The sequence below is a fragment of the Brachypodium distachyon genome, chromosome 5 (assembly GCF_000005505.3).
Source record: "Brachypodium distachyon strain Bd21 chromosome 5, Brachypodium_distachyon_v3.0, whole genome shotgun sequence".
NCBI classification, from domain to species: Eukaryota; Viridiplantae; Streptophyta; class Magnoliopsida; order Poales; family Poaceae; genus Brachypodium; species Brachypodium distachyon.
In genome coordinates this window covers 14,260,856-14,287,028 of record NC_016135.3, presented here as the reverse complement: position 1 = coordinate 14,287,028, position 26,173 = coordinate 14,260,856, and the positions used below count along the sequence as shown (strand labels likewise).

General features: G+C 40.6%; 3 protein-coding genes across 4 annotated transcripts; all 3 read left to right on the top strand.

The window, feature by feature from the left end:
• Positions 1-93: 93 nt before the first annotated feature.
• LOC100844832 (regulator of nonsense transcripts UPF3) lies at positions 94-7,818 on the top strand. 2 transcript variants are annotated; one of them, XM_010241636.3, is made up of 13 exons: positions 94-577; positions 1,517-1,623; positions 2,200-2,295; positions 2,396-2,494; positions 2,603-2,682; positions 2,785-2,886; positions 3,994-4,093; positions 5,104-5,198; positions 5,271-5,751; positions 5,832-5,894; positions 5,992-6,110; positions 6,225-6,277; positions 7,034-7,818. In XM_010241636.3, the coding sequence occupies exons 1-12, from the start codon at positions 438-440 to the stop codon at positions 6,261-6,263; spliced, it is 1,521 nt and encodes a 506-aa protein (XP_010239938.1). In that variant the 5' UTR covers positions 94-437; the 3' UTR covers positions 6,264-6,277; positions 7,034-7,818. The 2 variants fall into 2 exon arrangements, with proteins under 2 accessions (XP_010239938.1, XP_010239939.1); XM_010241637.3 differs by having other exon boundaries at positions 95-577; positions 3,997-4,093.
• Positions 7,819-9,894: 2,076 nt separating this feature from the next.
• Positions 9,895-12,997, top strand: LOC100844521 (nuclear speckle splicing regulatory protein 1). Its single transcript, XM_003579759.4, has 4 exons — positions 9,895-10,208; positions 10,300-10,422; positions 11,336-11,554; positions 12,248-12,997. The coding sequence occupies exons 1-4, from the start codon at positions 9,921-9,923 to the stop codon at positions 12,674-12,676; spliced, it is 1,059 nt and encodes a 352-aa protein (XP_003579807.2). The 5' UTR covers positions 9,895-9,920; the 3' UTR covers positions 12,677-12,997.
• Positions 12,998-19,715: 6,718 nt separating this feature from the next.
• Positions 19,716-25,952, top strand: LOC100844034 (protein TIC 40, chloroplastic). The gene is made up of 14 exons (XM_003579757.4): positions 19,716-20,086; positions 20,969-21,083; positions 21,166-21,223; positions 21,312-21,329; positions 21,805-22,063; positions 22,371-22,489; positions 22,569-22,632; positions 22,781-22,859; positions 24,078-24,118; positions 24,212-24,257; positions 24,598-24,695; positions 25,125-25,228; positions 25,309-25,356; positions 25,450-25,952. Exons 1-14 carry the CDS (start codon positions 19,909-19,911, stop codon positions 25,501-25,503), a joined length of 1,281 nt encoding a protein of 426 aa, XP_003579805.1. The 5' UTR covers positions 19,716-19,908; the 3' UTR covers positions 25,504-25,952.
• Positions 25,953-26,173: the final 221 nt, after the last annotated feature.

Genomic DNA, 26,173 nt, shown 5'->3' with positions numbered 1-26,173 from the left:
TCTTCCTGAAAAAAGAAGAAGAAGAGAAAAACACGAGTCCTCGGATTTATATCTTCCTCGTTTCCTTTTATCACTTTCCCTTTTTTTTTCACCGGTCTCGCCTTTTCGTTTCGTCCCCCTCGTCCTCCTGTTCTTCCGCCTCCCCTAATCTCCGACAGTTTCCAATTTCTCATTTCCCAAACCCAAACCCCAACCCGAGACCGAAAAGAGTCGCACGCGACTTCGCCAGACGGGGAAGCAGCAGACGGAAGCGAGAGACCTCCTCCTTCACCGACCTGCTCCAAACCCTAACCCTTCTCCAGATCCCCCGCCCGCCCGCCCGCCCCGCCTCGATGTGACGCGGCCCTAGGGTTTGCGCCGGTGAGGTGTGGTGGTGGGGTCTCAGTCCGCGGGGGATTTTCGACCCGAGAGGTTTGACCAGCTCGACGCGCGAGCACATGAAGGACCCGCCGCCCCGCACGAAGGTGGTGCTCCGGCGGCTGCCGCCGGCGATTGGACAGCAGGCCGTCGTGGACCAGGTCGACGCGCGCTTCGCCGGGAGGTACGACTGGGCATGCTTCCGCCCCGGTAATGCCAGGTCAGCGTTTTCTCTCCCTCGCTCCATGAGTCCCTATGCTTGCGTTGGTGCGTCTGTGTTGTTCGGCGCTCGTTAGATATGGATTGGGAGTGTCTGTTTTTAACCTAGGAGTTATGGGTGGCCAAATTTTCCGTAGATTCGTTTGCCGGCTTAGTGATGTAATTTTGATATATCAGCAATTAGCATGTTCATTTGTGTAGTTGAGATGTACAGCTTAAACTGTTGCCATTGTCTGGTGCAGTATGTTATTCCTACAGAGTTGTAGACCTATAGTTCTCCGTGATCGTGGGGACCTTTACAATTTTGTGCCACTTGCAGTCCCCAGCAGTCTTTACTTGGAACCAGAATAGCCTTGCCTGGTGTTAAAACTGTAGTTCCACAAATATATAATTTAGTTAATGCTTTAAAATTAATACTCCCTCCGAAAATCAACGACAAGTAATATGGGTCGGAGGGAGCAGATCATTTTGCCTGAAGTAACTTAAATTATTGGTGCCTTACTAGTTATGCAACTGTGCAGGTTTTCTTGTCAATTGCATCTCTTTAGTTTGTCATGGACCCTTGCTGAGGTTCTTATGGTAGTTAATAAAAAAGGCCTAATTTATCAGTTAGTAAAATGTTCAATTTCCGTTTCTCTTATGTTGAATACAGGAGCAGATGTTCTTGTTATGGAATAAGTTCCCTAGAAGAAACAGAAACAGTTAAATTTTATAACTGCCTCGGCCTTTCTACTTGCTAGTTTTAACTTAATTGTAGCTGTCGACTTGATTAGCACTTTGTTTATTTAATTTGGATGTCCGTGAAATTCATTTACTCAAACTATAGTCCTTATTAATACATACATACTCCGTAGCACATAGCAATGGAAGCTAAAGGATAGAACATTCTTGTTTTGTCAACATCATTTTTCTAATTGGCTGACATAATTTTTCTGTTCAGCCAAAAGAATCATAGATATTCTCGTCTCTACCTTAACTTAAAGAGTTCAGAAGATGTTGTTGAGTTTGCTGAGTTCTTCAATGGGCATATATTTGTCAACGAAAAGGGTAAGGTTTTCATTTCTTTACCCAGTATGCTCCTTTTATCCAGTTTCTCAGATGACCAATGATTATTCCGCCTGTTGATATCTAGGATTATGTTATCCCTTTTTAACTAGTGAGGAATGAAGAAATAATCCAGTACGATCTAGGCTGAGACTAGCAAAGTTCCCATATGAAGGCACTGGTTTGAATTTACAAGAGTACACTGTTCTAATCTTGATTTGTGCCATTTGAATTTACATTTTTAAACTGAATTTCTCCAGATAATGAAATTAGCCAGCAGTTTTCTACTTAATGGCCTTCCTGTGTGTGGCTAAGCTTTCTGTGCTTGTTGGTCCAGACTTGTTTTGTTAGGTACCTAGGTTTACTGCAAGAAAGCACAACTTATGTGAGTGTTGGTGTGGTAGTATTTTTATCCATGCCCTTGTTGGAAGTTGGAACTGAAATCAGTAACTTAATCAATTTGCTAAGTTCTTTTTTCTTCTAACACTAGAATATATGTTTGCGGAGTAGTGTTTTGGCTATGCATCTATACATGTTTCAAATTGTATCTCATGCATGTCATGCATGGTTCTCTGCCAGGTGCTCAATTTAAAGCTCTTGTCGAATATGCACCATCGCAACAGGTTCCGAAGTCAACTATCAAGAAAGATGCTCGTCAAGGGACTATTACAAAAGGTCCCATACAAGCATTTATCTAAAAAATTTATCCAATACATACCTTAATTCCATTTATCTTGCTAAACGTAGTGAGTATTTGTTGTTAAATGATAATTAGATCTGGAATACTTGGAGTTCCTTGAGCTTATTTCAAAACCCACTGAGCATTTGCCAAGTGCCGAGATTCAGCTTGAAAGGAAAGAAGCTGAAAGAGCAGGTAGAACATCTCGTTACTTTTATTTCTAGGAAAATGTTCTTGCTTAACTCATATATCTATTCAAAGATACCAAACAAGGAGCCGTCATTGCTCTCTTTACTATTGCAGCTGCTGGAAAGGAGCCACCTGTTGTGACACCTCTTATGGCTTATATTCGTCAGCAAAGGGCAGCCAAGAATATGGCTCAGGTACATTAGTTTAATAGATTATAATCTGGACTATAGTCTTGAGTTCCATTGAAGTTTATCAACTGTCAGTTGCTAAGTAACTAACATTTCTACACATTGCAGAGGTCTGCTAACAGTAGACTAGGCAGAAAAGTTGTAGGTGTTGTAACTAGCACTTCTAGTCCTAAAAGAGCTTCCGAGAGACGCAGGGCCTCCACTTCAACGGTAATGTGCTTGGTTGAAAACTTCAGGAAAATTTCTGTTTTCACAAAAATTGGCTGAAAATGGTACTTTGAGCAAGCCTGATCATACTTGACTGACCCACTTTGTGCCTATAGGGATATGTGGTAACATAGATCATTCATATTTTGCTCTTGAATAGTAACATGTATCGACCACTCTGTTCTGACTTCCAATCGTGGATTAGCACATACTCCTTCCGATCCATAATAAGTGTGTACTAAATCCCCGACACTTATTATGGATCGGAGGGAGTAGTCCGTTCCATAATATAAGGCACGCACACATTTCAAGATTTTGCTTTGACCACCAACTAGACCAACAAAATGTGAATTATGTATTATAAAAATTATACCGTCGGAAACTTCTTTCAGATATGAATCTAGTGGTATAATTTTTATAACACATAATTCACATTTTGTTAGTCTAGTTGATGGATAAAGTTGGACCTCGAAATGCGTGGGCGCCTTATATTATGGAATGGAGGGAGTAGTATATTTGAACCAAACTTTCTAAAAAGTTTCTCTACTATATATTATTGTTTTATATTCATACCAGACTTCTCGAAAAGGTTATGCTGTTCTCTGTTTATTCTATGATTTAGTTTAATGAACATACAATGTTTTTACGTTTCATTTTTATGTTAAATCACTTACTCATCACCAGGTTTATCATAATTCCTCAGATGTTCTATACTATGCGCTTATGGTTACTTTTTTTGTTCAAACAAAATTTAGCATGCTTCATCCATATCTGTTTTGCCTGTTTTCTCGAATTTATGCTTTTATATTCATTTTTGGGTTATGTTGTTTCACTTTTGTATTATGTTTTGTGGTATTTTCATCTTTTTGTTTCAACATATGAAGTGTGTATATGCTGCTGTATTTTATTGAAGCACACACTGAGTTTTGGATTATTTGTGCTGTTGTGTTTTGTAACATGCAGTACCTGTTTTCTTGAGGTATCTTGGTGTCCCATAACTGGCAATAATTACCTGTCAAACACCCATAACATCAATTTTACCTTCTGATTATTCTTTGCTCTGAAGTATGACCTGAAGTTATTAATTTGCTGCTTTTCTGTGTTTTCTAGCAGTATGTTTTGCGAGACGCTAAGGAGAAGCCAACTTACATCTTAGTGCCAAAAAGAGAGGATCATTCACAAAGGGAGAAAATCATTGCTGGAACATCAGGTGGTACTGAATCAAGAAATTGCTAACCATTATTAGCTTGTTAGTTGTTATAACTGTTGTCAATATTCAACAGAATTTTGGATGTTCTAGTCTTATTACTAAGTGTAGTCTTTCTGGTATGGTCTTGACTATGTGTTGTTAAAATGTTGTATGAACTAACGGATGAACTACGGTTACTTCACTTTTCCCCATTTATCAACTCAAGCGGGATAGGTGACATGGAAATGGCATGCAATTTAAGTTTGTAAGAACCGGGCGATGGCCGAGTTGGTGTATGTGCTGTGGAATATAGCTAATTATATGCGAGAGCTCATCATTTCAGGTCTACTAGTAGTCATTGCTTTCACTTTTCAGAAATGGCAAAGTAAGCATGCTTTTGAGTTTTGAAACGCCACCGTGATGCTAGTAGCACCTTCCATGCAAACAAATATTGATTGTGCCTTTTGCTGTTCAGTAACTAACATGTGACCGTAGACCAAGTGGAGGTCTAATATGGCTACACTTGCAGTCCATCTATGAGAATGGTGCTTGTTTACTTGCTATGATGATTTTTTTTTCATATTTGGGAAAAGGATTCTATTTCTTATTTTCATTTATTTCTTCTATGTATGGTGCTTTGTTCTTCACTCCTATAAAAATCTCAATTGGTGGCGGCAGTCTGCCACCTTCAAACTGTACCACCATTTGACTACACACACAAATCCAGTTGTGTGTGGGTACAGATTATTTGATCTGGGATAGCGTATGATGGTACAAGATTCTCTTTAAGTATGTACTACCTCCGATCCTAAATTGATGTCGGAGGGAGTACTTTTTTTTGTTTAGTCCGTAGCAACGGACGCGTGTTGTGCTAGTTTTCTTCTAAGAAGGGCAACCGTCTAATTATTTTTTTGTCCTATTAATCTTAACTTTATGTTTTGAGCTTCGCCACTTCCCATCCTTTTGATGGGATATAAATGCTAGTCTTCTTTGATGTTAATGTTGGTGTTCGGTCTTGTTTTATCTCGTAGATGCTACAAGTAGCAGACCATCTGGATCTGCTCAGGTTGATAGTAAAAAAGACAAAATTGTCCTTTTGAAAGGAAGAGCCAGGACTGATTCCACTGTAAGCATACATTTATTTGCTTTTACCATTTTGTTGGTATGGATTGCTTCATTTTATTTGCTTTTGTCATAGGTATCTGATAGCTCAACTCAGCACCAGCCTGTGGCCTCTTCCAGAAATACACTCCCATCAGGTTCTAGACAAGACCAGCGACTTGAGGCTAGTGGTAGAATTATTAAGACTATACTTTCCAACAAGGAAGGACGCCACGCTGTTGCATCTCAACATGAGCAGGAAGGTCACATAATTAATGCTGAGAAGGATAAGCGACCACCACGGTTTCCAAACTCGCGTTCCATTGTGAAAGATCAGACGGTTGAAAATGCTGAGAAAAGCCATTATGATGACAAGCATAATCATCTGCATGGTTCTGGACCCATTAGCGAGAAGATTGAAAGACATGCCAGAAATAGAGATAGGCCTGACCGTGGTGTATGGGCCCCTCGTCGTTATGACAAGTCTGCACCAGGAGGTGGTACACAGGCCTCATCGTTCGACTTCCCGCTAATGCAGTCACATTCAGGGGACAGTTTCTCTCAGCCGCAAGCAGATGGTACTGAGTCTCACTTAATTGACATTGTTATTATTATAGTGCTCAACTTATTGTATTAACTGTGTGTCTTAATGATGCAGGCCATGGAGAGAGGAAAATAGAAACAAGGGGTCCTGGTACTCGCACCGGCCCTATAGAAAATGGTTTGTTTTTATCTGGTTACATTTAGTGATTCGCAAACACGCTGTTCAAAACATCAATTACCATAGTCTATAATTCATGGTGTAAATATTAATTCAGGAAATAGGCATGCTAACCGCCGTGGTCCCCCGCGTGGTTCGAAGGAGATGGAAGTATCTGCTGTTACAGCTGACGGAAAGCCTTCAAAGAGGGGCTCTGCCAGCTATGGGGCTCAGGAGGTGCGATTACTTCATAACTTCCTACTTGCTTTGGTTGATTGCAAGGGGCATGAATTTTGTTTAGCATTATTCCTTCAAAAGTCTAATTCCATAAAAAAAATGCTGTGTGTGCAGAGACAAGTATGGGTTCAAAAGTCAAGTTCGGGATCATAACTTGTCCATTGATGGTATGCTTTATTACCATATTTTATTCAACCTATATTCAAATTATTGCTCGTATAATTATGTGTACATGTGATCCTCATGTTTTCACTTTCCAACACCATCTGAAGTGCATCTTTTGTCTTCAGCCCAGATTTTTATCTGACACATCACAAGTATCATAGAAACGTCTCACAAAAATTAATATGAACCTGCACCTAATATGAGAATGAACTTTGAAAAAAAAGTATTATTTTTATCTCTAGGCAGACCATAACCTTCAGACTGGCCCACCTGTTGATCTGGCACAAACCATCCAAGATGATAATGAATATTGATTATTTGATCTGATACAATAGGTGATAGTACAATACTCCCTCTGTCCCTAAATTCTTGTCGTTGTTTTAGTACAAATTTGAACTAAACAATGACAAGAATTTAGGAATGGAGGGAGTATAATTTAAGCATGTGGTGTATTTTTAGTCTTTAGCAACGCAGGAATGTTGTGCTAGTAGATGTACATTGTGCATAAGTCTTCTGCTAGGAAATATTTGTGCAAAAATATGGCCACTTGTGTGCTATACAAAAAAGGAGGGATGAATGACTAATGTTGCAACTTTATTTACATTTATTTGTATATTGTACAACACAGCTGGTATATCTTTGCACAAAATTTGTTATTTTCTTTTTGCAGTGCATTTCTGTGTTTTCTGAAGCGGCTTTTGTTTTTCCACAAGGGAGCACTCATGTGTGCTGTACTGATTTGTCAACATATCTTGCAGGTAACTTATCAAAACAGATCAAGTTTTGGAGAAGTTTCTGGATTTTGCAGCTCATTCTGAAGTTCGTGAATGAAACCGTTGATGAAATGGTTCCATGAAGTGCAATCCCGGATATGTCAATGCAAGTCTTGGCTCTAGCTGAAAAGGGAGCTGCTTGATTTGCTTCACAGAATCACAGCAATAGTGAAGTAACGTAACCCACCAATAGGTAGCTCTCGATCACTTTGGGTGAAATTTGATTTGGACCCAGGGTTGGTATTTCTGGAGTGATGGATGGACATTAGGTTGGCATCAATACCTCGTGACAGTGGTCAACTATTTTCCAAGACCCCTGTTGGCTATATACACAACTTCAACAATTCATCAGTGATGGATGTACATATGTATGGAGAAAAAAGAGGTCTGGTTCTGATCGCTGTTTACAAGTTAGAGGTGCCATGTATCTACAAAGAGATAAGAGTTAGACTACCCAGTTTGCTAAATAAAGGCGAATTTTTAGTTAGTTGATTATGAGAAACCCCTGTGTCTGGGCGGCCGCTTTCGTGGTCACCACAACAGAAGTTACCGGAGTGCAAAGTGACGTCGCACGTTCTAGTTGCATGCTCCCGGGTAAATGGAATATGAGATTATTTTGACGTGTTGAAGTTGCTGGTCTGTTTTGCTGTTATGTATCGCCAGATGGCTTTTGGGGGGTTATGTTAAGAATGATACGCATGATGATGATGTACAGCATCAAAGGTGGATGCTGTTTTTAATGATGAATTATGTTGACTTGCATTGTTGTTCCCTTTCGGTGTTCTTGATATGTCGCGTGACTCAGCCAGTGAGTTTTCTCCACGAAGGTGTTGTTTGAAAGAATAGTATTTCTTGGTGAAATTTTGGTATGCAAGTCAAATTCGAACTAAACACCAAAATGGTACAAATAAAATAGCCCTCTTCCAAATTAGGCCCCAAGTAACTGTGTACTACTTCCTCCGTTTCATGATTCTTATCTTAAACTTGCCTAAAAATGGATGTATCTATTACTAAAAAATGTCTAGATACATTTAATATTTCGACAAGAATTATGGAACGGAGCGAGCAGCTGTCTACAGGCGTCCATGCAGCTGGAAGTAAAATCAAATCTGGCAACTCGCTACATTTTTTTGGCATTGCGATGTTGCTACATCCAGGAACAGGCGCAGGAATAGAGGTTCGGTACTTTTGAGGGTGCTGGCAACTTGCTACATTTTTTTGGCATTGCGATGTTGCTATGTCCAGGAACAGGCGCAGGAATAGAGGTTCAGTACTTTTGAGGGTGCTGACTTCCCTCCAGCTTTCCAAAGAAGCGGAACCCTCAGGAAAAATGCTTAAGATTTGAAGCATGCATGACATCTAAATTCTCTACTTATCTTATTTCTATGATTTTAAAATCTTGTATCCCGAATAAGCTCGTAATAGGTGGTGGGACCCAAATAGCTTCCATCTAAGCCCACGGCATTGATGTTATCCTTGAGCCTTAGCGTGGTGGTCGTCAATTGCCATCACTGTCATCTTCGAGCCTCATTGTGGCCCTTTTCCTTTCTTCCCTTTTCTCCCTCATTTATCATAGATTTATACTTCCAGCTAGATTGGATGGAGCTCAAACATCAGTTTCGAAGATGAAGAAGTGAACGTTCAATTTCCTTAATTTTGTTCGCTGAGACCATACAAAGTAGCCAGGTCACAAATTTATGATGTATGCATTGTGTGTTCTGCGCCCATTCATTTTTGGGGTCAACACCAAGCATATTAGTGTAGGTGTTAGACCACTTTTACAACACTCATGAGAGTAACCTTAGGATCAATGCCACTGCAAGATTCTTTTTCGAAGTCATCGTAATAAAACTAATTCACACACTTCTGCCATGAGTCCATGAATGATACGATGAACAATGGTGAGCTATATCAAGAAACCATAAGTTTCTATTATTTGTTAGCAAATACTGATTTAGTTCTAAAATTCTCGTTCTTCCAGAAGCCATGTGGGCCGAAGAGGTTTCTATGGTACATTTTACTAGCACCATGATCAAGAGCAGTAAAATCTAATCAACTTCTTCCTATTTTCGTTTGTATATTCACAACGGATTATAAAATTATAAAATAAATTCACCACAACATAACTCAACAACCACAACCTCAACCTACTTTTGCTTGACTAACCAATTTTTATAATCTGTTATGAAAAAACACACATAAGCATCATAGTGGATTCTTGTAATCCCGTTTGTTTGGTCCACTTTTTTCTATTTCATTTTTTACCTGAACTCTTTTATTCTGCTTTCACGTGAAGTTTTTGCAGCAAACTAAATAAGTTCAGCATAAAATACTTCGGGAACTGCAATGTGAGGGTAAGCATCTGCTTGGTGCTATTGGTCCTCCATCTTGGACCTAGCCTTTGTTTTTGTCTCCCATCTCTCCCGTGAAAGCGCATGCTCAGAGCAAGGCCATGGGTCCGCTTCTCTTCCCACTACAGATATGGCGTGAGAGGGGTGGGGACCTCAGTTCTGCGTTGCGGCGTGACAGTTACGTCTGTTAGAATTACGGTTTGATTTCTCGGCTCCGATGTGAATTGGAGATCCAAAAGTTAGCATCGAGTTTCACTCACGGTGCGTCACCAAAAAGACTTCGCCGCTTTTCAAGAATTTCTTCTCTTTAAAAATGATGATGCAGAGATTTCTTTATGTAAAGTATATGGCGTATCTTCTCGGAAATAAAATTCCGTCGGTGTTGTGGTTGTGAACGTTGGCAGCCGAAGCTAAAGCTGAGGCCTAAACAAACGAACGGCACTAACAGTACCGTATTTCCTGTTCGAATGCGGAGACCTAGATATGAAGTCTCACTCACCGCTATTCGGCTAAGCAAACGCATGTGCCTCTCTGTAGGCCCCCTCGTCGAGCCGTTGTTTTCCGGGTGCCGAAGGGGGGAAGGGGAACTGGATTCACCGTCTAGGGTTTGCTCCACATCGAATCCGCAGTTCGCCACCGACGCCGGGATGCAGAGGTACGGACTGCAGCTCCGCACGAAGCCGGCGGCTTCCTCGTCGTCGCGTCCTCCCCCGCCGGCCCGCCCCATAGCCGCCTTCGCTGACGACGACGATGACGACGTGGAGGCCGACATCCTCCGCCAGTCATCGAAGAAGCGTGCCCTCCAGAAGGTAACCACACAGCTCCCTTACCTTCCGTTGGACGTCGGGCAATCATATACTCCCTAGTTAATTTCTTCTGCCGGATGGTGTTCTTGAGCAGGTGGAGGAGTTGCAGAAGAAGGCGATTGAGGAGGATCCCTCGGTATTCGCCTACGATGATGTGTACGATGATATGAAGGAGAAGGCCGCTCGCCCCAAGATACAGGCCAAGGTCGTTCGCCAGGTAATTCTCCACCCTGCATAATCTCAACTTTTTTGGATCCTTCATGTATTCTTAATTGGGTGCGCTGCAGATTGTAACACAATGAAGGGTAGTGTTTCTCCAGCTTATTTTCCATGTCCTTCACTCCTGTTTCATAGTGCCTGATGATGCGGGGAAGTCAGATTCTAATTTTGTTTGGAGCAAAATTTCAGGTTATTTCTTTTGTGTAGTCTGATGGGAAGAAACCTCGCATGACAGATAGTTATTTGTGCAATTGACATACATGTTGGTGTTTCGTGACAGAAGTTTGCTAGATGTCTAGATATATGTTTGAAACACAACTTTATTTACTCGAAAGGTAGAGATCTATCTACATTTGTTTTAAGGCTAGACCTGGAGTTTATAGGCAGCTAACTGAAATTGTCCTATATGGGTGGCACATGAGATGCTTTTAAGAATGTTCATAGTTCTTATTTGATTTGGGAGGTATAGTTGGTTCAGTTAAATATGTAGTAGGGACTGCAAAGGCAACATGTCCCACTACTAATCTTTATTGCAAAAATACAGCTAAACTGGACAGATATTTGAAGGAAATCTTGTGATAGATAAGATTTATTATATGCTTCCTATTTTATGTGCTGGGCTTCTTCAGTGGGTCTTACACATATAAGCATATTTTTAGTGGGATGAATAGCTGATATAAATCCCTGGGGTTAGGTTTTCTGCTGGTTAGGCACCCGTTGTATCCTTCATTTTGTGCTCTGCTTTTGGTTCATCCATCAATCTGGACTCGGAGAGTAACTCATCATTGCTGCACCAAGTCAGACTGGTGAAGCCGGCTAGCTGACTAGTCGTGGACTAGTTGCCGACTTAAAAACAACGGTAGCGTCCAACTGTCTACATGTTTTCTGATGCCATGTTTTTGTTTTTGCAGTCGAAGTACATTGAAGCACTTAAAGAGAAAGCAGAACAACGTAAACGAGAACAGGATATAGTGTATGAGAGGAAGCTTCATAAAGAGAGGAGCAAGGAAGACCACCTGTTTGCTGACAAAGACAAGTTTGTAACATCTGCCTATAGGAAAAAACTTGAGGAGGAGCAAAAATGGCTAGAGGAAGAAAGGCGGCGGCAGCTTCAAGAAGAAAAAGATGATGTAAGTTTTGCACATTATTTTTACCATTATATGCATGGTTCTTCTTGTATACATGGTATTTTCGTCATGGATACTCATGTTCTTCCTTTTTCTGTTTTGGAGCTGCGCATATATTGCTACTTTTTTCGTGTATCATATGATATGTTGTACCATTTAGATATTTCTATCACACTATCCAAACTATGACCATGTGTGAGGTACTGGGGTTGGTTATTTTGGAAGTATGCATGTGAACGTGATATACCCTGAATTATTTTCAATGATGATAAGCAAACTGTTAGTCTGAGATGTGCCTATTTTCTGATCATGCAAGTTTGCTGTGTCCACCATTTGTTTAGCCAGAAGAGTAGGAGAACGAAGGACCTTTGCTACAGTGGGACCTTTAAATTCAAATGTTATACTGCCACTCAACAAATCTTCTTCACTTTACATCCTTTTGTAAGAAATCCTCATTTGGAAGGATGGTCTTCACTTCCTTTTGCTGATCATGCAAAAATGTGCCCAGCTGGTGTCTGTTTACACATACATCGTTAGTAATCTGTGTTATCTTTGCTCACAACATTAATGCAATGAAATCTTGTTTGTCTTTTTATCTCCTAATCAGATTCCTTGCAAAGAAAACATATGCCAAATGTTTAGCAATTATCTTGTCTTTTGGCTAACTGATTTGATTCTTCATCTGTTTTGATGTAGGTAACTAAAAAGAAAGACTTGAGTGATTTTTACTTTGGACTTGCTAAGAATGTTGCTTTCGGTGCACGGACACATGATGGCACAGAACAGGTTGAACCTGAAAAGTTGGACAATAATGTAGAAGATATTCGAACTAGCAAGTCTGACGCTGAAGGATCTGGTCGTTCTCCTAAGCGCATGAGAGAATCCAGTGTAGGATCAGAGAAGGCTCATGAAAGTAGAAGTGTGGAAGAACCTGCAACAACTGGATCAAGGGATTCGATGGCTGCTACATCTACTGAGAAAGATGCTGATGTTGCCCCGACTGCTTCACAGGTTCCGCAACCTGCGCCAGTCACAGATGAGCACTACAAGAGGAGTACTGATGCACTTGCCGCTGCCAGAGAACGAGCTCTGGCCCGAAAGAGAGCGAAAGAGCAGCAATTATGAAGTATGAGGCAGATATACTCCTACCTTGTCATTTTGAGTGTACACTTTATGTTTTCTGATATAGTGCTTTTAAAGGCTGTTAATTGATACGGAGTAGCTGTTTCCGTATTGCAGCATCTTCAGTTCATATGTGTGATGCATTAGCTTCTGTGATCAAAATCTCTGTATATGAACGAGGAAACACATTCAACATCATAATCCTCATTCAGCTTTGCATAATCGAGAGGAGAGGAGAGATGTAATGGTGCCCACAATATTTAGTGGACATTTGTGCGGCTATAAAATGGGAAATACCTTCGCACAGTGAACTGAAGGCTGCAATCATCTGTGCTATTCCTTGTAAACTACTCCCTCCGTTGTACATAATTCTTGTCTCAAATTTTCCCAAAAATGGATGTATCTATTCTTAAAAAATGTCTAGATACATGTAATATTTTGACGAGAAACAAGAATTATGGAAATTTTCCTAAAAATGGATGTATCTATTCTTAAAAAATGTCTAGATACATGTAATATTTTGACGAGAAACAAGAATTATGGAACGGAGGGAGTACATTGTACATTAAGTTATTTTGTGACATGATTTCTGATACGGTTCAAATCAGTGGTTATTTACTGGCCAGTTTAACGAGGTACCGAGATCTTACTCTCGTGGCAGTCTCGTAAAAGTACTGACACCTCTCGGGTTTATGAGCCGTCTACATGTTTTGAGATTTTACTTTGTATACCATTGATTTAATTCGTATTTGTAAGAAGTTTCTAATGTTTTATTTTTCTAATGTCTGCAAATTGTATCCTAAAACTGTGATTACGTACTACAGTTAGAAGCAAAAACTTCTTCTGCTCAGAAAGAAGTGCATCGCAGAGACGAAGACAATGCTCTGAACGTGTGAATTCCGTAATCACTTTTGATAGAAACAGCAAAATTACGGTGGAAAAATCGTTTTAGAGCATGAGAATTCAATATGAATATCCTTTTTAAAATTTATTGTTTTTGCTAACTCTAAGTTGTAGTATGATTTTTTAGAATCTCAACCACTCAAAAAATCACATCATTTGCCTAAAATTGCAGTATTGAAAGTATGCAACTTTAGCAAATTCTAGTGCGTAGGTTTTATGTGTGGTGAAGTTGGGATGCCCGTAGTTAGACGATGATTCGAAGGCTTGTAGGAGTCTTAAAAAAATACTAAAGTGAAATTTAAGAAATAAACAATCTCTTTTTTCTGCAGAATTAAGGGTTTGTCTAGCCAACAGGCGCCTGGTTTGGTTTTGGGCTTCAAATCAGGCGCCTGTTATTTCTGTAAAATCTAGTCGCCTGTTTTGAGATAAAAAAAGCAGTCACATTTTTGTAAGCCTCGTATCCTACATCTAACGGACTATTATATAGGCTTTTGCTTCTTCCATATGCAGTGTGTTGTATTCCTTGTGATGCTTTTCTGGACGTGCTTGGTTCTCTTCCACGCCTCCATCTGGGTCTCTTTTGTATCCCTTCTAAATTCAGAACGTGATGGACTATTAGGGAATTCTTGTCTCCTAAATTTTTGTACAAAATTAAAAAATCAAAATCAAAATTCTTCTATATAAAAGGACACAACAATTTGTATGACCCCATGAAACAGAATTCAAATTGGTATTCCCCAAAAGATTATGTACATGACGATCATCTGCAAATCACACAAAATAAAAAGCTGCAACTGCAATTCAGAAATAAAATTCCGAAAACAGAAATCAAATTACAACAGAGTAACTTGGATGCCCAGGTGGAAATCAAATTTATTCAAGATTATATCGGCAGGTTGGAATGCACATTACTGTAGAAAAATTAAACTGATTATTCTTGAATTGCAAAATGCAAGGGCATCTGAAAAAACTATAAATAAAAAGGTGCAATTGCACTTGGGGAATTCTTGAATTGCAAAATGCAATGCACTGCAATTCCAAAAATAAATCCACTGCAGATTGCAACAGGGTAACTTGGATGCACAGGCAGAAATCAAATTGAGTATTCCCCCAATAAATATGTAGAAGGGAATCATCTGAAAAACACACAACTAAAAGTTGCAATTGCACTTGGGGAATTCTTGAATTGCACAATGCAACGCAGAGCAATTCCAAAATAAAATCCACTGCAAATTGCGACAGAGTACCTTGGATGCCCAGGAAAAAATCAAACTGATTCAGATCAGAAGAGAGAGGGAGCAATCTGAAGTAAAAAATATGGAAGGTCATGGAGGTGTGCCCACCCAACCCACCCACCTCCCTTCCCTACCCTTGTCATTGACACTAGATAGCCTGAAAAATAAAAAGAAATCAGATTTAGGCATATCAAAGTGATATTTGCAACCTTTTTTTTGTAAACAAAGCTACCAGTTAACCAAGTGACATACCAGCACACTGATTTCGCGAGTAGTCGTCGGAAGAATATAAAACTTTGCTAAAAAACAACACCTATACAGAGCCAACATTTCCAGCTCCATGTCGATTGCCATGATCAAAATCACAGTCGTCAGAATCAGATTGTGAAAATAAAATCCTCCTCGTTAGATCCAGCATCGTGGTCATCCACAATTCCCTGCACACAAAGCCACATATTAAAACCACTACTCTCTGTTGTAAGCAATTTCAAAGAATTTATGTAAACAAACCTTTATAAACACACAACCTATCGGCAATTTGTAAGACAAAACATGGCACTCCTGCTAACCAAAAAACACAATAAGTACTAAGCTAGAACCATTTATCACCCTAAATCGACGGATTAGTAGCATCAGCCACAAAATTAGCAATGAATCACTGTCAAAAGTAGGGACGAATCCACATCATATCAACCAGGTTAACACTCATGGTACAAATTGGGTAAAATGGACAAATACACTACTACATATAATCGCACAATCACAACCCGTGGGAGAACACAAGCAGCGCTAAATAGCAGGAGCAACAATACTCCCAGAAAACCGTCATTGACGGGCGGGTATAAGCCCAGTATACAGATACCTGGTGTTCCCGTTGATGCTACACCGCAAGGGCGACCACACGCACACCCAAATCAAACACCCATACTGCCACGAAACCAAAATCGCCGCCGGAGAGAACAACCACGAGGGACCACCGTTTCCCTAGAGACAGAATACTCACCGTACAGAGGCGAAGTAGGCTCCATATGTGCATTGCCTGGTAAACCAAACCCCTAGAACTTGGCATAAATTACAAGCAAACTGAAGCACAAAAACAAATGAGAGCATAAATTGCAATTTCTACAAAAATTAGAACAGGAGATGTGGTGGACATAGGAAAAACTCTGGCAATGATGAGCAGACACATTTGCATCTGGAGGAGGGGCTGGAAGAGGAGGAAGCGAGGAGAATCTGGCCAACTGTGATATACACAAATGCAATCAAGAGAACATTCACTTTCAGACAACAGGGGGCAGAGCCTTGATGATATTTGTCATGAACATAACAAAATTATGCAATGCTTCCAAGTTATTGGAAATTGAAATACAACTAAAAATGAAGCACAAATGACAAGTTACGAACCTGAGCAACTCTAATAGCATGCAAAAATTTAGAGCACGGATTACAATCATCTTACACCGAATCAAAAAGTACCCATGGACAAAGATGAACTACGGTAAAAAAAAACTATAGACATGGATAGTGTAGACAAATAGAGCATGTATCATAAAATGGAAAAGCAAACACACAAGACTTGAGAAGTTAAAATACCAATTGCAGCTTGCGAAGATTGGAATTGCAAAATTTAAGGGGGTGCAATTAAATGCAATGGACTATGCAATAACAAATGAAACTCATTAGAAATGGAAAGAAAATACGATAGATATTTAAGATACCAATTACAACTTGGCAAGCTTGGGACTACAAAAGGCTGCGGTAGTGCAATTAACTTTGATGTAGAGTGCAATTTGACATTCAAAATTATAAAAAGACAAAAACAAAACAGACAAACCATGCGTTCATTATCCTTACATTTTTGACTGGTATGAAAACAATGGTGCATACAACAAAAATGAACCAAACTAATTACAAATGTATTTAAACACATATGGTAAAGGACAAAAATGGACATAATTCTTTTGAGTTGAGACTCCCTTCGACATATAAATTTAAAAAGGAGAAAATAAATAAATTATTAAGATAAAAAATATGGACATGAAGCACAAGTAAAAAATAGCTGATCCGTGAATCGAAAATGCATGTGAAATTTTTTTTTGCAATTGCAAACTGTCAAATCTAGAATTGCGCCGCAAAAAGATTATAATTGGACCGGAAATAACTTACAAATTTCTAAACCTACATGTGCATTTCAAAATTTAAAGCACTGCAATTGCAACAAAAAAAATGCATAGCTGTAGTTGCCATTATGAAAATATGAATTCAAAAAGCAAAAGCTGTACCAATTAAATCCTTGTAACATTCAATTGCACTTTGATATAATTGGGATTGCAGTAATAAACTTCATGCAATTAAGTTTTAAAAAGCAATACAATTTGAATGAAAATTTTACCTTTTCCTTCGGAAAACAATATCTAGTCTTGCTTGTTTCAGTTCTTGAAAATTTACAGACACAACACAAGAACTATGCTGCACCCTACTACAACTAGTCGCCATTCAGCTGGAACACCCACAGTTCTAACCACCAAAACGATTACCAGGTAGAGCCCAGTACCCCTGATCTGTTCATGCTACAAGCACAACTCCGAGCACAAAAACTACCCCACCCAGCCACAAAAAATTGGCTACGGTGAGAGTACACGCGGCAGATCTTGACGCCCAGCGTCGAGATGAGAAAGGAAACCACACACGCCTCCTCTGCCTTCACCTCGACAAATCAAGCATGAAGAAAACAACCGAGCAAAAATCAATAGCAGAATAGTGCGACGAGATGAGAAAGGAAACCAATGGCGCCTCCTCTGCCTTCACCTCAACAAATCAAGCATGAAGAAAACAACCGAGCAAAAATCAATAGCAGAATAGTGCGACGAGATGAGAAAGGAAACCAATGGCGCCTCCTCTGCCTTCACCTCAACAAATCAAGCATGAAGAAAACAACCGAGCAAAAATCAACAGCAGAATAGTGCGATTAAGTCAATAACGCAACATTCGCCTGGTGAAACTCATTGTACAGCCCCGGCCAACCTCCCCCCGATGATTTTACGGATACAAATCGCACCAACTCCCCCTATGTTCGCCTGACGAAGCAAAAAAATTACCGGTGAAAAACGCGGAGAAATGAACAACAGTAGCCATTAGAGAGCAACAACAGGGAGGGGATGCCAAGCTAACTAGATGGAGGTGACTCCCGCCGCCGACGAGGGGATCTCGGAATCACCCCTCACTCTCTCTGGAACTCCCAAGGTTAATACCACAGCAATCACACAAGCGGGCACGGATTTAAAAAACAAGCGGTCATAGCAAAAGGAAAAATGCAGCCCACCAAAATAATCACGAATCTTGGCGCACACATCCTATTGCCTACAGACTGGCGTAAAGTAAAAAAGGAGTTAAATCAAAACTAAATGTAAAACTACCGGAGAACACAAGATAAGTCTGGCAGAATTCAATTTGCAATTGCACCTTGGCGGACTTGCAATTGCAAAAGTGAAGGTAGTGTAATCTAAATCATAGCGCAGTGCAATTTGATGGAAAACCCCACAATTAAACCCCTATGGTACTGATAAGGGTACTGATAAAGCACAAATGTTCAGATTGATAAAGTAAATTAATAATATTCTGGAAGTAATTCGAACATAGTTAAAGGGGGATACATATACTATGTCTTTTTGATGAATTAATTTCAGAAATTAGATGCTTTCTTGGTTTAGATCTGAGGCAGAATTTCTACTCTTCATATTGCAGTGCATTATATATGAAGAAAGCGGAAGCTGCTGGAAATTATGTTCCATACATCACCGGTATAAAATAAGAAATCAAGTATCAGAACAAACCAATATTAGGGACAGAAAGAAACGAAGAGCTGAAAATTATGGTACACACACGCCCAGTAGGATGCATAACAAAAACATGGCCAAACATAAACGCTATGGAGGAGCTGTTAATATGGCTTGATAGCTCTTTAGTAATTGGTACGGCTTGATAGAAACGCTGATAGAAAAGAGAAAGAACATGGAGAATACCAAGTATCCCAGAACAGTGGAAGCAAGCACGAAAGGGAGGCAGGTCCTGGCCGTGGTTCCAAGCGCCGTGGAGCTCACCAGCGCCGTGGTGAACGAGGCCACGAAGACATCGCCGTACGCCTAGAACTCCAGCGTCGCGAAGGCAGGATGCTTGCTCACGAGCTCCGCCGCAAAGCACAAACAAAACAAATCATAATATCACAACTAGTCGTCGACAAACAGAAAAGGGAAGGGATTCACTAGACCGGAGCAAGCAAAACTTTGCTGCCGACGAGCAAATACACCCACCTATGCGCTGCCTTCCTTCACCTCGACACATCGACACATCGCGGCCACGGTCCCGTGACAACCTGCAGGTCGGAGAAGACACGCGTCCCGACAGTCAGAGGCCTCGGTGGTGACATTGCGGGGCGGGAGGAGTTGAGGCGACGAAGATCAATTCTCCCGGCAAGCGCGATTCGAGGGCCTCCAGGGACTCCCGACGGGTGCACGGGCGCGCTTCGAGGGGCGCGCCGGCGGGCGAGCGTCGCCTTCGAACGTGGAGCGGCCACGATGACGCCGATCCCGCGCCGCGCGGAGCAAAATCGCGTCCCCACCCCCTTCCCCCTCCCCCCTCCCTAGCCTCGAGCTCTCCGCGCACAAGAACACACAGAACGGCGAATGGACAGAAGGTGAGAAGAAGCCAAATGAAGGAAAAGGAAAAACAACAAAAAATGTCACGATCTTGACGCACGTATCGACGTCTCAGAAATCGGCTGGTTTTTTAACAAAAACCAGGCGCCTGGGGAATTGCAAAAGGTCAGAATTAAACCCCTCTTAACCAATAACCACCCGTACAGCGAAAGGCGAGAGGGCTTTTGCTTTGGTTTCGTCATCCAGTATTCCAGTTCGTGTTTCTCCGCCTAGTCGACAAACTGACCGCACGAGTAACAAAAGCCCGAGGCCTCGCCTACGGCCTACCCCGGCGACACGGAAACCCAAAACCCTAGCGCGAGTGAGCCACAGCTGCCAGCAGCAGGAGAGGGAGGAGCCTCGTGACCCAGGCCACAGCCAAAGTTTCCTCCCGCGGTGCGGCATGGAGAGCCTCATCCTCGCCTCCTCGTGCTCCGCATACCCCCGCCTCCCCCCTCTCCCCGCCGCCCGCCGGCCCTCGCAGCCCCTGCCCGCCACGTCGCTCTCTGCTGGCGCCGGGCGGAGGGGAGCCAGGAGGCCCCGGCTTGTCGTCTCCGCCGCGGCTCGCGGATCTAGGAACGGTGAGGGGCTCCCTGTTCGGTTGGCCGCCGTGATTGTGCTCTGTTTAGATTCGACCCCGATGGGCTGTTTGACTAAGAGCGAAGGGGCGAGAGCGTGACCATTCAAGTAGCTTCAAAGCTCTGCTATGTGAGATTGTTCGGAGCTTGATTGGACTCTATCTCAGCTGGATCCACGGCTGTACTTCACTTGTAGAATCGAACTATTCGCCGTTGCTGCATCATGCACTCTTGACAGAATTATCCATGTGTGTATATAGTGGAGAGAAAGCTTTAGAATGATCACCTTATCCATCCATGCTTGTGTAGTTTTCTCCATAAGTAGTATTGTGGGAGATGAGTGCTTCACCTTATTGCTTATTCATCCGTATTTGTATTTGTTTGTTTTTTTGGTTGATAAGTAGGAATTATCCAGCGTATCTGTATTTCACTGACAATTATAGTAGGATTCATTTTCTTGGGTTTTCCCCATTTTAATATTTTTAATAGTTCCCGTGGTTTCACGGTGAGGTCTTAGCTACAGCTATCGCTTGCCATCATCGAAGCTATTTACGCTAGTGTTTTCATACAAAAAATAAAAATTGTCAAATAAAAGTAATCAAGTAATTTAGAAGTACTTTAATCTTATATTATTGATGTATTTCTTAGTTTCAGTAAAATTATACTTCAAAACTATTATACTTGTGATAAATGTACCTATATTAGTGGAGGTATCACTAGCTACAAGCTACGTCAAATAGTGGGGCTATAGCACTAGTCGCTAGTATGGTCGAACATTGACTAGTTGCTTAGCTTTTGGGGCCCAAAAACAAGATATGGCTATTTAAAACTGCGGTATCTTCTTTGTTCTGGTATTCATACTAAAAAAAGTGTTTTCTGCATCAGTTTTGGATGGATTGAACACAACCGCCTTTGCAAGCATATCGTCTTCAACCAGCAGTGAGAATACCTCGACAGGAACTGGTACCCTGCCTCCAATGCCACCCCCATCATCATATATGTGAGTATGTTTCCTTTTTATTTCTGTCTAAACGTTCTCAAATTTATCCTTATGTGATGACTTTGTTCCAAAATCTCTGCAGCGGTTCACCTGTTTTCTGGATTGGAATTGGTATAGCGTTATCTGCGGCGTTTTCCATGGTGCCAATTGTGCTGCTTGTTTATCCTTTAGTGTGTTGTCCCATATATGTTCTTTTTGTAAATTAATACTTGGTTTTTGTTGTACCAGGTCTCTTCAATGGTAAAGGTGAGCTTGCAGCTGTTATTTGTTTCTGCGCTTCAAACAGACTATACATCCTCAATCATTCACATAGTGATCCTCAGAATGACCCATTGGGTGCACTTGCATGCTAGGAGGCAGGGAGTATTTCATCGAGACATTTTCTAGCTGCACCTCACTTTGCTATTCCAGAGCTTTCTTTAAAGTTCTTAAATGGTTAATGATGCTGTGCTACAACGACCAATGTATTTTAATTTGAGGACCAATTCATTTGTTTTTGTCTCACATATTTTTTAGTCTTATACTAGTGGTACAATTTTCATCGTTGTTGTTTGCATATTTCCTTTAAAATGATATTATGTATTTCTGATTAATCCCTTTATGCATACTTTGCTGTTGCTTTTACTGTTTAGCTGTGGTTTTTTCATACTGTGTGTTTGGTTGTGCATGAGCAGCATTAATTTGCCTTCCCATTTTTTACATGTTGGTAAATCTATTGCAGAAATATGCAATGGAGCAAGCATTCAAGTCAATGATGACACAGACACCGCCAAATACATTTGGCACGAACTCGCCTTTCCCGTTTTCCATGCCACCACAGGCAGGTTCCACAGCACCAAGCAGTTATCCATACTCAGGACCAAGGAAAAATACCTCCCCAAATGGTACAACTGTTGATGTTTCAGCCACTGATGTGGCAGCAACTGAAACTTCTGAAGTTGCCGATGTGATCGAAACATCAAAGCCTTCGAAGAAATTTGGTACCAACCTTTCACATCTGGATTGTTTTCTCCAACTATCATTGAATGGGGGAATCCCTCTTTTGGTCATACTGTATACAAATATGCTGAGTTATCTCTTAATGCATTTTTTCTATTTTTATGCGATCCTACTTCTTGGCTCCTCTTATAGCTCAATATTAGGAAATAAGCCCACACCACTAATGGGCTTGAACATGATCCTGATAAGCCTGGCTATGCTTCTTCTTTTTCTTAATGCTTAGCCTCATTTTTCTTCTGATATTTGGCATCTACATCTCATTGTGGTTTTATAACAAAATGTTTGCAGCCTTTGTTGATGTTTCTCCTCAAGAGTTGCAGCAAAAGGAGCTTCAATCTTCACTGGAGACAGTAGATGTAAAAGGCGCTAGTACAGAAAGTGAAGTTAAGGAGGATGCGGAGCAAAATGTAAGTTTCCTTAAGAAGCTTGGTAATTGGCTTCCTATACAATTCTTTGTAATTAATACATTTGTGATGGTTCGTAAAGGTTCCTACGAATGGAGCTGCTTTTAAGCCAACCGAAGATTCCTCCACTGGGCCAACTGAATCCAGTTAGTAATTGTACATTTGTCTACTAAACAAATTTAGAAATTTTACTTTCACATCAGTAATTTCTTAAAATAGTGTTGTAATATTCTTTTGTCCGTTCTCTCCTGGTGTGTACAAATGCCCAAAGTTGATTCTGTGTATACTGTATAGGTAAGTCAGGACCTATGCTCTCTATTGATACAATCGAGAAAATGATGGAAGACCCAGCTGTGCAGAAGATGGTTTATCCGTAAGTTCATAACCAACTTCAATTTTGCATCTTGGGTCACTACTGTCTGCGTTGCCCATCTAGGTGCAAGGCACCACTCGACTAGCCTGACTAGTTTGTGACTTTGCCTTTCTATATTTAAATCACTTGGTAAGCACATTTGACATTACACTAAAGACCTGCTGGTCATCAGATAAATGCTTCATAGGCTAACTAAAGATAGCCATGGCGTGAAAAGTGAACAACCTTGACATCTGCGTATCTAATACTCCCTCCGTCCCAAAATAAGTGACGTGGATCTGTATAAGAATCTATACAAATCCATGTCACTTACTTCGGGACGGAGGGAGTATATAATTCTATGTTTACACGACATGCTGATGCAGAAAGTGAAATGCTTTATGTCGCTCTAGGAACCAGCTGGGCCCCATCACACCTATTCGTTGGTGACTATGTCTATTCCTGTTGCGCGTTGGTGCTTTTGGCCTGAAAAAGGTTTTCTGGTCAGTATGTTTGAGTCCAAATGGTTCTATCTGATGCATATGAGGAAAAATGCAACTTGTATTTCCATAAGGCCATATATGCACGCGGAGATGTGGTAAATATGCAGAAAATCCCTAATACGATGAGGATATTACATGGCTAACAAATATGAATATGTGTACCTCTAACAATGCGATCACAACATTTGCATTCAGTATGGCAGCACTAATACTCCTATCTGCCTACCGTGTCTTCCTGTATTCGGTTCTGAATGAGAATGAAAAGTAAGTGATTATAATACTCCCTCTGTCCAACAAAGGATGTCTCAATTTTGACTAAATTTGAATGCATCTGTATACTAAGTCATGTCTAGATACATCCAAATTTTGACAAACTTGAGACATCTTTTGTTGGACGGAGGGAGTACCAAATAAACTCTTTGGTTTAACAGACAAAGAATTTGATACTAATTTCACTAGTTTAGGCCTACAACATGTCATACTTAGATTAGTTCCGCATGGAAGCAACGCTAGGAGTCAATATTACTACAGAATTTCCCATAGCATGTTGTCAGCATTGTGCTTATGGCATACTGAGAGTGTCATGCCGGCACTTGCATTTCTTATAATGCACGGCATATGCTGCAGTTTCAGTAATTTAAAGTTGTTAGTTCCTTGTATATCAGAAAATTAGCTTTAACATTAAGATATCCTTTTTTGGTACTTTTAAGGATGCTACTTTCTTCACATGTTGCAGCTACTTGCCTGAGGAGATGAGGAACCCAGATTCATTCAAGTGTATGCTCCTGTGGACTTGAAACAATTCCGTATCACATAGATTGAGTTTGTTTTCTGTTTACATATAGTAATGCGTGAGAATTTATTTTCCAGGGATGCTTCAGAATCCGATGTACCGCCAACAACTAGAGGATATGCTGTAATACATTTATACTTTGCACTTTTTATATGTGCATCTATTTCTGATTTTATCCTTTCAAATCGGAAAGTCAACCCTGACCAAAAACAATTCAGATGGAGCACAACCCATGTCATTTTTTATAGATAAAATACAAGTCTTGTAGTATTGAACAATGATGGTGTGGACTGGTATAAGCTTCTAGGGTTGAACCTTGTATTTGCTGAGTAATGTCATGCGCTTTATGCAACTTGTGTTAGCCCAGAACCAATGCAGACACCCATGGTCTATTATGTCTCTTGCTGTGTGGAGTTGAACTAAGTATCAATATACCTATTACTGATTATTTGCTTATTAACAGAAACAACATGGGTGCATCTCCTGATCAATGGGATAACCGCATGGTTGATCATTTGAAGAACTTTGACCTTAGCAGTCCTGAAGTCAGGCAGCAGTTTGGTGAGTGAATCAACCACTTTTACTTGGGTCCTGTTTGGAGTACATGAATTTTCCTTTGTTCTTCAAAAGGCTGTATAAATTATGTACACCTGAGTTTGTGAGACCGTTCATACAATCGTTGGGCTGGAGACCTGGAGTTAATGTTAAATGTTGTGATGTTCTTTTGATACCCTTGTTAATTCTTGTTCCAAACGTCTACCATAGCTTTGACACATGCTCATATTATTTTGGTTCTTATTATACTACTTGATAGGTGCCTGAAATAGTTGAACATAATCGAATTGAAAATCCATTCCTTCCCTGAAGCAATTTTCTATTGCTTACCATAGGCCATATATTTTAAATTTGTTCCAGCAGTTACCCATGAATTTTGTTTTGACATGAAGATGGCTAGATCTTAATTCTTAGTCTCGTTGGTTGCTTGTACAGCACAAGTTGGCATGACTCCAGAGGAAGTTGTATCAAAAATAATGGCGAACCCAGAAGTTGCTGTTGCATTCCAGAATCCAAAAATTCAAACTGCCATCATGGATGCAAGTTCCTGACTCCTGTACAAACTGTATTCCAGCGTTTAATTATTTCATTATGCTGATGTGGTATCTTCTTGATGCAGTGCTCGCAGAACCCTCTGAATATTGTAAAATACCAAAACGACAAAGAGGTATGTTTGGATGCTCTTAACTTTTGTCATCGTCTCACATGTCAACTTTATGATTTTAACTCTCCCTGCTTCTCTCTCTGTCTCTGCTCTTAGGTCATGGATGTTTTTATGAAGATATCACAAATCTTCCCCCAGATTAATGGCTAGTTGACCTTCGTCATGAGATTGCAGTTTTTGTATCTGCCTTGGCCTATCATCTCCAGTCTAAATGGCTGCGGTAGCATCTCTTGACAGGCACCAGAAAGGAGAGGAACTTCATCTGTTCAGTCCTTATGTGGCAAAGATGTAACTTTCTTGTCAAGATTTTTGAGTCACCAATGTACATCATGCGACCTAGTGTTTTGGTTTGGTTGTAATCCTGACTAAAGCCAGATTAGTGAGCGTAGCAAAGTTTAGATGTTTATTTACATCACTACTTAGATTTGTGTAGTTAGTGCTTTCGACATTACATGGTTTGTCGTAGGATGTGAAGATGCCATTGTAGTTCATATGACCTCAATTTTGGTACATCATGTGCTATAATCCCGCAGTGGATTGCTGTGTTCACCTACTGTTTGGTTGGATTGCATAATTATTCCAAACTTTCAGATCGCTGAGTCTGATGACCAGTGGACGTTACTTTGACTAAGCCTTCGGATGTCTTGTGTACAGGCGATGGCTGGTTTTTTTGACAAACAGACAGCATTCCCCTCCGGTTTCATTAAAGCAAACCATGTGTCCGTTAATACAACTTAAATAGATCGCATTGAGCAACAAACCCAGAAATAAAAGCACTGAGCTAGTCTCGATCTCTTCCGTTCCGTAAAACTAGACGGCG

Coding starts and splice junctions, on each gene's coding strand:
- LOC100844832 (XM_010241636.3), top strand. CDS start 438: ATGAAGGACCCGCCGCCCCGCACGAAGGTGGTGCTCCGGCGGCTGCCG. Junction 2,495..2,602: donor GAAAGAAGCTGAAAGAGCAG/GTAGAACATCTC, acceptor TTACTATTGCAG/CTGCTGGAAAGGAGCCACCT. Junction 4,094..5,103: donor AATCATTGCTGGAACATCAG/GTGGTACTGAAT, acceptor TTTATCTCGTAG/ATGCTACAAGTAGCAGACCA.
- LOC100844521 (XM_003579759.4), top strand. CDS start 9,921: ATGTGCCTCTCTGTAGGCCCCCTCGTCGAGCCGTTGTTTTCCGGGTGC. Junction 10,423..11,335: donor AGGCCAAGGTCGTTCGCCAG/GTAATTCTCCAC, acceptor TTGTTTTTGCAG/TCGAAGTACATTGAAGCACT. Junction 11,555..12,247: donor TTCAAGAAGAAAAAGATGAT/GTAAGTTTTGCA, acceptor GTTTTGATGTAG/GTAACTAAAAAGAAAGACTT.
- LOC100844034 (XM_003579757.4), top strand. CDS start 19,909: ATGGAGAGCCTCATCCTCGCCTCCTCGTGCTCCGCATACCCCCGCCTC. Junction 20,087..20,968: donor GGCTCGCGGATCTAGGAACG/GTGAGGGGCTCC, acceptor TTTCTGCATCAG/TTTTGGATGGATTGAACACA. Junction 24,258..24,597: donor CAACAACTAGAGGATATGCT/GTAATACATTTA, acceptor GCTTATTAACAG/AAACAACATGGGTGCATCTC.